The 15,682-nt window shown below is 40.7% G+C and overlaps 1 protein-coding gene across 1 annotated transcript in view; it reads left to right on the top strand.

The window, feature by feature from the left end:
• Positions 1-15,218, top strand: part of LOC117351471 (NUAK family SNF1-like kinase 1) — a 37,705-nt gene extending 22,487 nt beyond the window's left edge. Inside the window, exons 4-7 of the mRNA XM_033926795.1 lie at positions 1,742-1,807; positions 6,581-6,700; positions 9,764-9,896; positions 13,062-15,218. Of these exons, the coding sequence (XP_033782686.1) occupies positions 1,742-1,807; positions 6,581-6,700; positions 9,764-9,896; positions 13,062-14,143 (1,401 nt within the window). The 3' untranslated portion in view covers positions 14,144-15,218. The remainder of the gene's footprint in view (positions 1-1,741; positions 1,808-6,580; positions 6,701-9,763; positions 9,897-13,061) is intronic.
• Positions 15,219-15,682: the final 464 nt, after the last annotated feature.

The raw sequence follows: 15,682 nt of genomic DNA, 5'->3' as shown, positions 1-15,682 counted from the left end.
TAATAGCATGAACATGAGGTCAAGATGAACTTCCCATGAAGAACGCTTTATCACTCTGTGCTAGGAGCTATTTGGATGTAAGAGATAGACATTTGGAAGGATAATCAAGAAGGATATTTTAGGATAGCTGTACGTATAAATAGATATTTAGACAGGCACACAGAAATAGAAGAAATAGTTGGGTACTTAAATACAGAAATAAACATTTGGCTAGTTCGACACAAGGAGACATTTAAGTAGCAGAAAAGAAATAAATATTGTTCTTGTCAACTAGAGACACAGATATGTGGATCCCCATTTTACAGAGAATGTAGAGGTTGGTATTGAGACATCCAGATCAGAACATTTTTAATTTTGGATTATTTTAGACCTAATACCTTTTCTATATATTAAACACCCCCCCCCCTCAAAAGAGTGAACGTGTATTTGCTGGTATATGTAGTAGGATTAGCCATTTCACATATATACATGTTGCTTTTAATGTACCTGCAAAAAGTCTGTAAGGAGCTTTTCAAATGAGGGACTTTATTAACATTAAAATAATATTAAAACTTGGCAAACCACATAAAAACCTTTAGGACGCAGTCCGCTGAAAAGCTTTGGACCCTGGACCCAACACGGTCTGTGTTTCGACCGAATGTCTTCTTCAGGGGTCCCTATGAAGTCCTATGGTAAAGACACGTGGATAAAAATTCCAGTCGGAAATAAACTGATCCGTAAAAGCTGTGTGCAGGACATGGGCTCAAAAAAGCCGTGTGAAAAGCCCATGTCCTGCACACAGCTTTTATGGATCAGTTTATTTCCGACTGGAATTTTTATCCACGTGTCTTTACCATAGGACTTCATAGGGATCCTTGAAGAAGACATTCGGTCGAAACACGGACTGTGTTTGGTCCAGGGTCCAAAGCTTTTCAGCGGACTGCGTCCTAGAGGTTTTTATGTGGTTTGCCAAGTTTTAATATTATTTTAATATTAATAAAGTCCATCTCAGGAACATCATTTCTCCACATTGTTTTTTTCAATCACTTTTCTTTAAACCTTTTGTTTCATTTCATATCATTGAAATGAAAAGTGTGAAGAAAAGTATGGAATAACTTGTAAGTTTCATGGTTCCATATTATTCTCTTCTTGGTTGTGCTGAGAACTTTTCAGTGGCCCCTCGTACTATCTCAGTTCCATCGAACTACATCACCTCTTGAGGCTAGGTTCATCAAAAACCTCCCTAGGAGTGTGGTACCTTACAAAAAAAAAAAAAGCTTGAAAATTAGTTTGGTGAATCTAAAGGAGCTAGGGATATATTCCAGCTCCCTGCTGTATAGAAGCTGAAATATCTATAAGCTAAGAAACTTCAAAGTTCTGAATTAGTTGGATGAAAATTACTCCCCTCCTCACTCAACAAAGCAATGCAGATTCCTCAAAATGTCAGATCTGCATTGGAATTCATGCACTTCAAATTTTCATCAGGGGTCTTCATCACATGTGGTGGAAAATTCCACATTTCAGTATGAATACACAGAAATCAAATTTGCTAGGAAATATTTTCATAAACAAACCCCACCCCTCTACAAAAAATCTTCTCACTAAAACCAGTCTGACATTCATCTGGTTTGCACATGGATTCATATTAGTGCACCAGCTGAAGGCTGTAACATATAAGAGAGCTCAGAGGGGGAGAAAACGTGTTTAAATTTCAATAGATTTTTTTTTCATTTTTCTCTTGTGTTTTTTTGTGTGTTTCCAGAAAGGAGTTGTGCATCGAGATCTGAAACTAGAAAACATTCTTTTAGATGAAAATCTGAATGTAAAGGTAAGTGTTAACTGTCCAAGATAAAGATAATTTCATGGGCTCAGAAGTAGTGTATGAAACCGAACGTGTAACATGTGTAACAAAGTTGTTTTTTAAAAAAATATGTGAACTAGGTTTTGAGAAAAACGTCCAAAAAAACAGGTGGAGAAAATGAGCCGCATAGTGTTTAACTGCAAGGGATGTATACACGTGGGTGAAGTGTGGGCGGACCATGTGTATGAACACTATTTATTCACAATCTTGAAAAACAAACAAACCCCAAAACAAGATTCAGCACAAATTGAATAAAGCAAAATAAACACATTGTACATGCCTTTTCAGAACTTTGCAGTTCTGCATTATGCATGAGTCTTGTTATCACTTTCTGCATGTGCAGTTGCTCTCTTGAAGCCATCTACATTTGGAATTCAGTAATATTCCAACCTCAACACCTATTCTCCTGTTTGCCTCATTTAAATACTGTTTATTCTGAACTGCTTATAGAAATCAGTTGGAGAGGGGAGGAAACTAGGACAAAGAAATGCACTGGGAGGGAGGCCTAAGATTCCAGTTGGCCCTCCTATGGGAGGGGCCTTAGGCGCCTGGGCCAATCAGGGCATTAGGCCCCTCTCTGGTGCATCCCAGGATGCACCCAGAAGGGGAAGGTCCGCCATTCTGTGGAAGTGGGCCTACTGGCTGGAGGGAGTAAGAATCCCTCCATCCGGCCTACAAAAAAAAGGTACAGGGGGATCCAGGTGGGCTTCGAGGGGTGTCAGGGTGGGGGCAAGTTTTCAGGGGGGAAGGGGGGTTCCGTCAGGAGGGAATGGGCATCCCTCCTGCTGGTGATCTTCGGACGATGGTGGCAGGAGGAATTGGGCATCCACCTGCTGTGGACATTTGGGGGGGCTTCGGGGGGTCTGGCAGGAGGGACTGGGCATCCCTCCTGCCGGCCAACTTCACAGCTGGAGGGTTTCCTGCCGTAGCCACTGAGCTGATCGCAGCAGGGAGATTCCCTTGCCACGCTTAGTTCAGCAACAACGAAATTCTCTAACCGGCGCCTGTGACATGGACGCTGGTTAGAGATCGGGGTAGTTAGATGGTGTTAGGCGTCTGTCTGTTAGGACAGGTGCAATTCTATATAGGACACCCATGTGTGATTCTCAAAAGACTGGGTGTCCAATACAGAATCCGACCCTAGGTGTCTACATTGCACAATGACAGGAACTTCCTCCCTCCTATGGGCTGATTTGGCAGGCTGAAGACAACCCAAAAACTGAGCCCAGGTTCTCTACAAGTAATCGTGCAGTACTGCCAGTAAGCCATTCCTCAAGAATGACTTTTAATCTTTTCTGGCAAAGAATTGTTTATTCTACTTATCTTCCTCCGGTGCACACAACACAAATCCTTAATGGTTCTTTCATTGCTTTTTAATTTTTCCAGAGCAAAAAATCATCCTTTGCCAAACTGAAGCTGGAATGCATGACTTGCCAGTTCCAACAATCATTATGCAGGGCATTTGTAATAAAAGCATGCACTTGCTGGGCTGACAAATGGTGGGAAGAGTTTAATGCTCATTTCTGTGCACCCATCAGCTCAACTATAGTTATACAGAAATAGTCCTTAAATTCAGGAGGGTTCTAAAAATAGCACAAGATGGTGATTACTGAACAAACATCCTGCTGGTTGGCCAGCCTTTTAAGGAAGGTACCTACAGTTCTGGTCTGTAAGAAGGAATGTTGAGAATGTCTGTGTTGTAGGATCACCATTATTTTTCTGCTCAGTTCACAGTTATTGATTTGTTCCCGTCCTCTGCTTTGCACTGTGATCCCAGTAAGGAACAGGATGTCTTAACATTCCACACACTCCTGCTGCCAAAAAGCATTTTTATCACATAAACAGGGATCACCAAACTTTTTAGGTGGAGTGCCACATAAAATATTTAAAATTGCTGAAAATGTTGGTAGGGGGGTCCCCCTTTTGTTTAGTAAAAATGTGGCCTTAGCCTAGCTTTGTGTTGGTCTTTCCTGCACACTAAGGACATTTTTACCACTGGGTAAAATGGTTCAATTTCCAATTTTTTGACTCTATAGCCATGTGCTACTTTTACCATTAGTGCATAGCCTTTAAAATAAATTCGTGCACGAGACCTTACTGCCACCCATTATATACAAGAGGCGGTAAGAGAACACATATTAATTGATTGGCAGTGTAGCTGCACTAACCAATTAACACAAAACATGTCCACTCTGCCCCTCAGACATGCCCCCATGTATTTTTTTTGCGTGTGAGTAGCATGTGCACATCCCAAAATTACTTTGGGATAAGAACATATGAATTGCCGTAAGTCCATCAAGCCCAGCATCCTGTCTCCAACCGTAGCTAAACCCAAAGACAAACTCAAAGAGTAGCAACATTCCAGAGCTGAGAATGTGATGTCATAATGCCTTATTCCATCATTGCCTAAGAGCCAACCTCAGTAGTGATGTCACAATGGCTTGATTGTCCTGTACTTGGCTCACATAAGAATTGCCATACTGGGACAGACCAAAGGTCCATCAAGCCCAACAGTGGCCAACCCAGGTCCCAGGTACCTAGCTAGTGTGACCCACAGGATACCAATTTTTTTGCAATGGCTGTGTAAAAAGAGCCCCTTATAGTCCTTAGCAGATTCCAAGAATACAATGAAATCATAACCTAATACCGCAAAAAGGACCTTAATATGCTACCACTGTCTTTTTCAGCTGGTGGCATCTGGGAACTCTGCTAGCCTTGATGTCTCTGCTGATGCTCTGAAGAAAATAAACCTTCCAGCAGGGGCCAGATTCAGCTCCAAGCAGAAAAAGTATGGCAAAAGCCAGAAAACTTTGCTCTGCAAGCCCTAGTAGAGTTGATGGGCAGAGGAGTGCTCTAGTGGTTAGAGCTGCCACCTCAGCACACACCCTGGGCAAGTCAACTAACCCTCTATCACCTCAGGTACCATGGTTAGATTGTAAGCCTGCTGGGACAGATAAAACTGTATGCAAAAGAAACAGGAGAACATGAATAAGATACCAGCAACAGAAAGAATAGAGTGGACAGTGAACCAACGGAAACCTGGAAACAGTCACCAGTCAGGCTTTATTGGACAATGCTGGACAGGCCTGCATCAGGAGTCAAACTAAATAAAAATAACAAACACATATAAAAACTACTAATACATACATCCATAATATGTACATATAGAAACTGCTAATAAACAACATATGATAAATATTTTTGCTTTAAAACAATATTTAGACAATAAAATACAAAGATAAAGTGGAATGTCAAATAAAATCACGAAGAGGTAAATTATACAATGAAATAACAAAATAAAAAACTACACCCACCTCCTTTTACTAAACCACGGTAGATGTTTCTTTCACGGCCTGTTGCGCTAAATGCTCCAAAGTTGCTCCGATGCTCATGGAATTCCTATGAGTGTTGGAGCAGCATCGGAGCATTTAGCACTCTGGGCATCGGTAGATCTATAAAAACTTACTGTTCTGATGTATCGGAACACAACAGGTGAACGTAGTGAAGCTTATGTGATACAAATGGCAGCTCTGAATGAGTAGAATAAAAATTTGACTGAAATAAAAGTTTTATAAATTGAAAATGAAATTAAAAAAAAAAAGCGGTGTTTGAATGTGTTAAAAAAAAAGTATGTGGATATAAATAAAAGCAAAAATATCTGGCAGACTGGTTCCTATCTTATCTCACTTTGCTTCCACAGTTGTTCCTTCTATGACAGTGTTTGAGGGAGAAAGTGAAATCAAAAAGTATTACAGAACAAACAATAGTGAGAGAGAGGTAGAATTATATCATACAGAAAATGTAAAAATAAGACAGTTATCTAAGAAACAGTGATCTAAAACCAACAGGGAGAGCATGTTTCATGAAGAATATTTAACACAGAAATAAAATCAGGGAATGTGGATGTGAAACAGTGAAGAGAGTGCAGAGGAGATTATTAGCTGGTAAGAACTGCATGGTGTTACAAACGCAGACTAGGACAGAGCCATCAAATAGAATTTTGTCTAGAGAATGGCAGGGAGACAAGTTTGTCCCCATGGGATCTCAATTTCCTGTCCCATATCTGCGAGCTCGGTCCCTGTCCTATTCCTGCAAGCTCTGTCCTCAACTGTGCAGCCTCAAACACTTTAGAATCATAAGTGTTCGAGGCTTATGCGGTTAAGGCAGACTTTACAGGAATGGGGCACGGACAGAGATCTTGAGATCCCGCAGGGACGGGCACAAGTTTGAAACCAATCATTTAAAGTATACAGAGAATGAGGGTCAGACCACAAAATGTGAATGAACGAGTCATCTGAGAGACAGTGATCTGGAAATGACATGGAGAGCACACTTCATCTAAAATATGCAAAACAGAAAATAAATAAACGGAGAATATAGTGAAGCTCACGTTATACAAATGGCAACTCTGAATGAACAGAATAAATGAAAGCTAAGGCATTATATCAAAGTCACGGTAGAGGTTTCCACTGCAGCCTGGGTTGCTAAATTCTCCGATGCCATGGTAGAATTCCCAGCAAATTTTTTTTTTTTTTTTTGTAGCACTACAAGGTATGCTATACTGCCTGCAGCAGAAAGGGCACCAGTTTACCAAGACACATGCTACAGTGTGTAATCAGTTTGTGCATTGAAAAATAAAACATTATTAATATTGTGGATAGTGTTTCTTACCCAAACACCTTCCTTTCTCAAGACTATTTAAACTAAAATGTGCCTGGATCTCTCCCTTCCCCTTTTCAGCTTGCAGATTTTGGGCTTTCAAACGTGTTCCAGAAAAATCAGTTTCTTGAAACCTATTGTGGGAGCCCCCTGTATGCTGCTCCAGAAATCATTAACGGCTTGCCTTACCAAGGGCCAGAGGTAAGCACTTTGGAAGTCTAGTATTCTAGATTTTGACGCCTTTTTCCGCATCTATTTAAGAAGGATCCAAAGAAGATGCATTGTACAAGCTTTCAAAATCACACAAGTTCCTTAAGATTTTTGTTCTTCTCTTTCTTTCTTCTTCTTTGTATGAAGATAGTGCGATGAAAGGTATCGTCTGATACTCTGGATTCAATTTTTAAAGAGCTTAGTTGCCTAAATTAGAATATTAGGACCCTAAATTGGCCCCTTAGAAAAGCAATTAATACTATTAAAAATTTATGTAGCAGATTAAAGTGTACACGGTACTGTTTAGACACAGAGCAGAGAAAGGCCTTGCTCAGACACACTGAGCTAGACAGTGAGGAGTGCACATGGACCTTGAAATGTGCCATTCTTTCTTTGTTTTTCTTGTTTTCATTTTTCTTGCTATATTGTTTGCCTGTAAACTTTGATGTTTATTGGCTGCTTATGATGTACACTTCCCCCTCCCCATTCGCGGTTTCCACACTCACGGTTTCACAAATTCGCAATTTTTTTGGGGGGGGAACCCCATATTTTATCACGTTCCCGCCTCTCTCCCACCTTCCCCCAGGCATCCAGTCTTACCTGGTGGTCTAGCAGGCTTTCGGGGCAGGAGCGATCTTCCTACGCTCCTGCCCCGTGTAGATCGCCAATAGGAAATGGCTGCCTTGAGCTCCCGCCGTAGTCTCGAGAGACTACGGGAACTCACGGCAGTCATTTCCTATTGGCGATCTGCACGGGGCAGGAGCGTAGGAAGATCGCTCCTGCCCCGAAAGCCTGCTAGACCACCAGGTAAGGCCAGGATGCCGGGGGGGGGGGAAGGTGGGAGGGAGGCGAGGGGGGGAAAGACGGACGAGAAGATATTCGCGGTTTTTCTCCATTCACGGTCTGGCTCTGCCCCTATCCCCCGCGAATACCGAGGGAGATGTTGTGTACCTGCTTATGCCATGTCAATGGCAGACATAAATGAACACACCTAGATGGCAAGCTGTATGCCTAACTTATTGTGCCAATTTTTGGGACACTTATCTACGCAAGGTGCACATAAGTGCACACACCCAATTGCCCTCTTATAAAGTAGACATAACAGTCCAATTTTATATAGGTCGCCTAAAAAAACAGCACTGAATAGTGTGGCACAGCAAGTGATTCTATAAAAGTTAGGAACACTATATAGAATTGCACTTAACACCACCTAAGCAGCATTACAAGCCGCGATCCTAGCTGTAGACACACCATATTTATGCCAGGGTTTTCTTGGCCTAAATATCTGTGCTTAAATTATAATTATGCCTATAACTCAAAAAATGTCCATGATCTGCCCCCTAACCACGCTTATTTTTAGATAAGCGCTTTGGACAAGGCGCCTTTTATAGAATCGCACCAAGTTGTGTACCTAACATTCAATTAACATCACTTATGAAGTATTAAGTGTCGATTTAGGCTATAAATCAATTAAATTAGGCACCTTCGTTGGCTAGGTGCACCGATGTATGACTTTATAGAACTTGGCGGAAAGTGGGTACATTTTTTTTGAAACATTACCCCCCTCCCTCAAAATGTCCAGCTGCCTAGGAGCATCCCAGGAATATAAGCTAAACTAAACTAAACCTTAGGTTTGTATATCGCACCATCTCCGTAGTCGTGGAGCTCGGCACGGTTTACAGGAATTGTAATGAGAAAGGAACTCCAAGGAAAGGGCTAGATGAAGATAAGATAAGTCAAGATAGATATAAGAAAAGTCATGCTGAGTCAGACCAAAGTCCATTGAGCCCAGTTTCTTGTTTCCAATAGTGGCTAGTTCGAGGCATAAGTACCTAGAAAAAACCCATTTCTTTTTTTATTTACAGGGTAAGCAATGTTCTAGCTTAAGTTTATTTGACTAATATTTCTTTTTACGAACTTTGTCTCCATGAACTTGGCTAAAGATCTTTTGATTCCTCACTGTTAGTCTCCTGGACTGTATCCTCTGGCTATAAATTTCACAGCTTAATTATACACTACATGCAAAAATACTAACTAAAATTTGTTTTCCGTTTGCTGGTTGTTTCTTATGAGCGCTATTTAGCTGGAGCAGCAGTGTCCAGTTGACAAAGACTATTAAAGGGTGGGAGAGAAACACTAAAAGCATCCCCTTTGGTGAAATTTCATATTACCACTTGTAATAGCAGATCCACTCCTTTGGATTGTCCCTGGCTATCCATGTGTCCAGACCTGCCTTTTTAAAGGTACGGGAGAAGGCGTGTAGCATTCAGAGTATTGTAAAATTGATGGCGCCACCACTCATGCCTTTAAAGGGGTAGGTCCAAAGGGATGCTGCTGCTCAGAATGAGTGGTCATTGACAACCAAATTATTCTTTGGGAGGGTACAGCTGAATAATTTTCTTTTCTTTTTTTAATTTGAAATTAGTTATACCGCCTATTGAACTTCTAGGTGGAGTACATAGTTAAAAATACGAGTATAGACAAACTCAAAGACACAAACTGACAAATGGAGAAAGCTAAGGATAGGGTGGTGAACTCCAAAACTAAATAGGACAGAGAGAACAAATAGGATTAAGACAAAAAGGGAGGGAACCCATCTGTAATAGAATTGCAAGGAAGAGTTATATATCAAAGGTGTCTTTAAAAAAGCACATCTTTAGCTTTGACTTGAATTGATCTAATGATGCCTCTTCTCTAATCTGGATAGGGCTAGAATTACAAAGATAAGAAATGGATGAGCGAGTTGTGTCATAATTAATGTGGCGCAAAGACGAGATAGATAAATGCTGGGGGTATTTGATCTATGGGATCTTGCTGGTGAATAGGGAATAAGAAGTCTGTTGTATAGTTGAATAGAAGTTGTAAAGAATAGAAGTAATATTTTATAAGTAATTCTGTGTGAAATTGGGAGCATTATGGATAGAAAAGTGTTAGTGACATTAGATTTTAAGATGACAGATCCTAATGAAAAACATTTTCACGTTAAGTTTTAAATTGTCAATATCCTATGATTTAATTAATGTTCACACCGTTTGCTATTTTTTTTTTTTTCAGGTAGATTGCTGGGCACTTGGAGTCCTGTTATATGCATTAGTTTATGGGGCTATGCCTTTTGACAACAGCAGCTATAAAACTCTCTCGGAGCAAATCAGTAGTGGTGAATACAGAAAGTCTCCCCATCTCTCAGGTATAAATGCAACACAAAATGCACCGATGTAGTTACATACAACGCATGCAGAATATATAATCCTCAGTGGTTTATGACTATTGATGTTTATAGTATCATGATTGATGCATGACTTATGGCATTAGGTCTGATGACCCTACCCTCAACAATGTATCATTTGCAACACAAGCATCAGAACAGGAGAGGCAATAGGGGCCATGGCCTCCCTAAAAGTTGGTGGTCAGAAGAGTCAGTTATGACTCCACTCCCCCACCTACCTCCTCCCAGCCGCTGTAATTTTAAATCTATGGCCAGCCGCTGCATAGTGTCAACAAAAAGGAAGTCGCTACAGAATGACTTCTGGGGCAGGCCTGCTCATTGACGCTGTGTGGTGGCTGCCCAAAGATTTAAAATTACAGTGAAGATAGGTGGGGGAGTTGGAAGCTGGAGAGACAGGGCATGTCACAGGATCCTGCTGGGGCTAGGGTGGAGCTTTTGGGCCCCCCTAAATAAAAAAAGCATTCCGCTGCCTATGATTTGCAATACCACTTATGTGCACATTCTGGATTAGGTTCCTGTCAAATAACAAAACGATGGACCATCCAGATACATCTTTATTTATTTTTTCATGTACTGCACCTCAGACTTGGAATGCCCTCCCTATTTTTTTAAGGGAGGAGAAGGAATTCGGAAAATTTAAAAGTAACTTAAAAACTTTTCTTTTTAAAGATGCCTTTGCAAACTGATTTTTTTATGTTACTACTCCATTGTACTTTTATATTTTTTTTAACTATTACCCTTGTGTTTTTTCCCTGAATGTCTCTTCTTTACTTTGATGAATTGTATTTCATCCCTCCTTACCTAATGTCAAGAGTATGTTAAACAGTGTAATTTATTTATTTATTTATTTTTTTTAAATATTCGTATGTATTGTACTGTTACCTAACAAATGTGACCCTGGGCAAGTCACTTAATCCTCCATAGCCCCAGGTACGTTAGATAGATTGTGAGCCCACCGGGACAGATAGGGAAAATGCTTGAGTACCTGATTGTAAAAACCGCTTAGATAACCTTGATAGGCGGTATATAAAATCCTAATAAACTTGAAACTTGAAACTTAATACTGCCTCGTTGGACGTATTCTCCTCTCGCGGTGAGCTAGCTACCAGCGGCAGCGGCTGAAGGGGAGGCGTCCTGACGTCGGGGCTCAAAGTAACGTCTAGCCCGTGGGTTTCTGCCGAAGCACTCCGCTCTGCCGGCACTCTCAATGGGCGATTCCCCGAAGAAGCTTGCTCAATTTGAAGGCGTCTGAAGATGTCCTCAACTGTAGGAACCATTGGCACCAAGCGCTGGGAGGCACCACCAACGCTTCTGCCCCTTCTTTTCGGCATTCTTCAAAGGTAGGAGAAAGACACTCTCAGGCGTCCTGTCAGCATTCAAATAGCGGAAGCCATCTTGGATCTCCCACAGCCCACCAGCGAGTCTGTATTATTATTAATGGTCCCTGTAAGCTATCTTCATGCTGCAGAGAGTGTGGCATAGTAATTAAAGCTAAAGCCTCAGGACCCTGCGGTTGTGGGTTCAAACCCACAATACTTCTTGTGACTTTGAGCAAATCACTTAATCCCCCCATTCCCCCAGGTACATTAGATAGATTGTGAGTCCTCCAGGACCATCTCATAAATTGCTAACTTTGTATTGTAAAGCCTTTAAAAAAAGCCTCTTAAATGATTGCCCAGTCATTAGTAGCAGTTTAGAAGCTTTCAATCTGCAGGGAAAAATGCCTGCGTACCTGAATAAATTCATGTAAACTGTTCTGAGTTCCCCTAGGAGAATGGTATAAAAATTGAATAAATATAGTAATTTGTTTGTTTATCTTTTAAGAATAGTACAGTGTTCACTTTTGTGAGGGGTGTTCATTACAATTTTGATTTATTCAGTATTCCCCCTCGGGGACGTTATATTAAGTGGAGTAGATTCTAATACATTATGGGACTAAACTAAATTAAAACTTAGCTTTATATACCGGGCCATCAACCAGAGGAAGCTCGGCTTGGTTAACAATAATGTTAAAAGATATGGCAAAATTGCAAGGAGATTAATTTTCAAAATGATTAGCACATAGAAAAGTTTTTAATAATTTGCTGAAGAATTGGAAAGGACTAGGGCATCTCAAAGTCAAAAGGAGTTCATTCCATAATTGAGAAAATTTAAAAGCCAAAGAAAGGCTAAAGTTCTTGACTCCTTTAATTCCTTTCCTGGAAGGAAGGGAAAGTTTAAATTGTTGAATGCCTCTTGCATAGGAAAAAAATCTGTAAACGTTTCATAGCAGAGGAACAAGAGGAATAAAAATACCATATCAAATTTTGAAAGTAATGCATACACATTTAAATTGAATCCTGAGATGAACCGGAAGCCAACAAAGGCTCAAAAGCAAAGGAGTCGCATAGTTGAATTTGCTCTTTCTATAAATTAACTTCGCAGCGGTATTCTGAATCAGTTGTAACTTTTGGAGACAGAACCTTTGTGATGCCAAGATAAATAGCATTACAGTAATCTAGGCGAGACCAAGACAGAAAAATGACGTTGATGGAAAAGAGATCTAACCTTCCTCAGCATTCGTAAACTGAAAAGGCATTTCTTAACCAGAGAATTTATTTGATCTTTAAAGGTCAGAGAGGAGTCGAAAAGGATTCCCAAAATCTTGGAGGAGAACTCAATTTGCAGGGAAGCTCCAGAACCCAGAAGTACAGTGGGAGGAAGGCAGTCATTTTGAAACAGAAAAACATCCCCAAAACAGCACAAAGCAGCAGATGGACTATACTCCACAGACTATACACTATATCAGAACCAGGATATTTATAGAATCCTACACCAGGGGGTCATTTTCCAGTGCTGCACTGGTACATTAGATAGATTGTGAGCCCACCGGGACAGAAAGGGAAAATGCTCGAAGTACCTATATGTAAACCACTTTGAGTGTGGTTGTATAACTACAAAAAGGTGGTATTCCTTTTCCTTTATTGCCAAGTGAAACATCCTGACAAGGCATCTGTTTATCTTAACATTACTGTACCCTGCCATCAAATGGTATTTTGCAATTTGCATGCTCTATAGCCAATGCATTGTGACTTGCATTCCTTAGATACCTGCACCCCAATGACATGCTTTTATTTTTATTGCCAGGGGCCTGTGGGCTGATTGACTGGATGTTGACTGTAAATACGAAAGGAAGAGCAACAGTTGAAGACATAGCAAACCACTGGTGGGTGAACTGGGGTTATGACACTATTGTGTGCGACTGTGATTCAACCCAGGAATGCCAGTCCCCATTATTGGCTCGTTACATTGATTGTCAGAACACAGGAATCTTTGCAGAAAGTGGATTTCATGGTGGACAACAGGAGACAAGTGGCTTCGAACCAAGAGAGATCACAACGTATGAAGCATGCCTCAGGAAATCCAAAAAAGAAAATGATATCAAGCATTCCCATCACGATGCAGCTTTGAATGTGACCAGCAAACAGCCAAAAGGTATACTTAAGAAGAGGAATAGCTTTGATAGTGCCTTTTTTTCTACTAGTTTCTCTGAAAGTCTGTCTAAAATCTGTGACTCAGTAGGGCAGGAACTATATGCTCCAACTACTGAACATTCAAACACTTTTGGCAATGTTGAAACAAAAAGCCCAGAATTAACTTTGAAAATGCCCAAAAAAGGGATCCTCAAAAAGCCTTATACAAGGGAATCTGGATACTCTTCTTCTCCTGAAAGGGGCATATGCTCCGAGTGTCCTTCAATTGCAGACAGAAGTACACCAGAAAATGTGGAAAGGCCAAAGAAAGGGATACAACGTAGAAAAGGAATCCTTAAACGAAATGGAAGGTTTTCAACCAGTCTGGACCTGCCCGTTGACTGCTCAGCACTTAAACTGTCCGATTCCTTACAAGATCTGATTCTCTGTGGTTGGCAGACACCAAACAGTTCTAGCCGACCTTCAAGTATCATCAGTGACGACAGTTTTCTTTCAGGTGATTCATTTGACCTTCTTGACATGGCTGCTATAACCAAGAAGCAGCTGTTTGTTTATTCTGCTCAAAGTGTTGTCTCTGCATCAGAGAAAGAGGACCCCAAAAGCATTCCTGATCCTAGTCAATCCTCTGACTCAGGAAGGGAACTGGACAGTCATGAATTTCCCAGCATATTTTTAGAGGAAATTACTGATCCTATTAGTGTTTACAACCAGGCCAAAGAATATGTGACCATCTGAACAAGTGAGGAAATAGCAGGGATGAATGTGAAAGTTGGGATTACCTCTTAGCTTTGATAACAAGAAGGGCAAATTCTAGTTGTACTCTGGATCATGTATTCATGTTTAATGGTATTTAATATACCACCCTTGGATTGCTCTTTAGAAAGGAATTAAGGTCATCAAGCAATAAACACTATAAACCAATATACTTAAACCTATCATCTTCAGTGTCCGTGGTTTTAAAGGTAATGTTGCACACTCTATACAACAAATAAATACATACATACATAGAAATGCAAGTACATCTGTTTAGGCTTCACACTCATTTTTTTAACCCAATTTTTTGCCTAGAATTTCTTTGTCACTGCAGAAAAGAGGCAAAGTCCAGCTGCAATGATGGATGCCAAAACAGCAGAGGAATGAGGTTAATGACAGCATAAAGTCTTTTTATTACATCAATAATTAAAAACTTAAATAGTTATTATGTACAGCCCGATGGAAAGTAAGCCAAAGATGTTCCAGTGGCCCAATAGACATATTTCAGCACTCCAGCCTGTTTCAGGACCACATTAAGGGGGGAAGTTGTCAATGTGGACTAGCATATAGGAATGGACAATCCAGGAAAAGGTCCACCATCCCCCTTCTTTTATTTTACAACTCTTTACAGCTTTGGAAATATAGAATTATATTAATCTTTACTTGTCTATCTGAGTAACATTATCCTTAGATCATGCTCTGCTGATTTGATAAAGGGAGCATAGCTCTTAGAATATACAAAGGACTTTTTTTTTTTTTTTTTACAAAGCCTTGATAGCGGCTGCTGCTGCGGTCATCAATCCAACACCCATAGGGATTTAATGGGCATTGAAGTGTTTTTACTGCTGCTACTGCTGCTTTGTAAAAAGGGAGGGGAGATTTATTAAGTTAATTTAGGATAAAGCTATCACCTACAATTTGCTGGTGAAGAGGGGAAAGTGTGGTGTAGTGTTTAAAGCTACAGCCTTAGCACCCTGACCCACACTGCCCCTTGTGACACTGGGCAAGTCACTTAATCCCCCCATTGCCCCAGGTACATTTGATTAAGAGCCCACCAGAACAGACATGCTTGAGTACCTGAATTAAATTCAGGTAAACCGTTCTGAGCTCCCCTGGGAGAACAAGGAGAAATTAGGTTCTTACCTGCTAATTTACTTTCTTTTAGCTTCTCCAGACCAGTAGAGGTTAACTTTACGAATGGGTATATATCTAATCATGACCAGCAGGTGGAGACTGAAAACAAAACTTTGGGACAGTATATACTATCCTCCCTTCTCTATTTCCCTCAGTCTGCCGAATAGCCAAGCAGAACCAAGAACTGGAAAACAGGAAGAAAACAATACTCCGAACAGGAGTAACAAATAACATACCCAAATGCTGTTGGAAAATGCAGAGGAGAAATACCCGAAGGAAAATGTCCCCACAGCTCGCCAGCTAAGCCAGCCGAGCCACAGCCGCTGTTCTTTAATTCTCCCCGGCCCTAGAAAAATACTAGAACCCGCAGCAAAAAACAAAAACTGC

This window comes from Geotrypetes seraphini, chromosome 17, assembly GCF_902459505.1.
Source record: "Geotrypetes seraphini chromosome 17, aGeoSer1.1, whole genome shotgun sequence".
Lineage (NCBI taxonomy): Eukaryota > Metazoa > Chordata > Amphibia > Gymnophiona > Dermophiidae > Geotrypetes > Geotrypetes seraphini.
The sequence above is the reverse complement of the archived record's forward strand: the minus strand, read 5'-3'. Positions and strand labels throughout refer to the sequence as shown.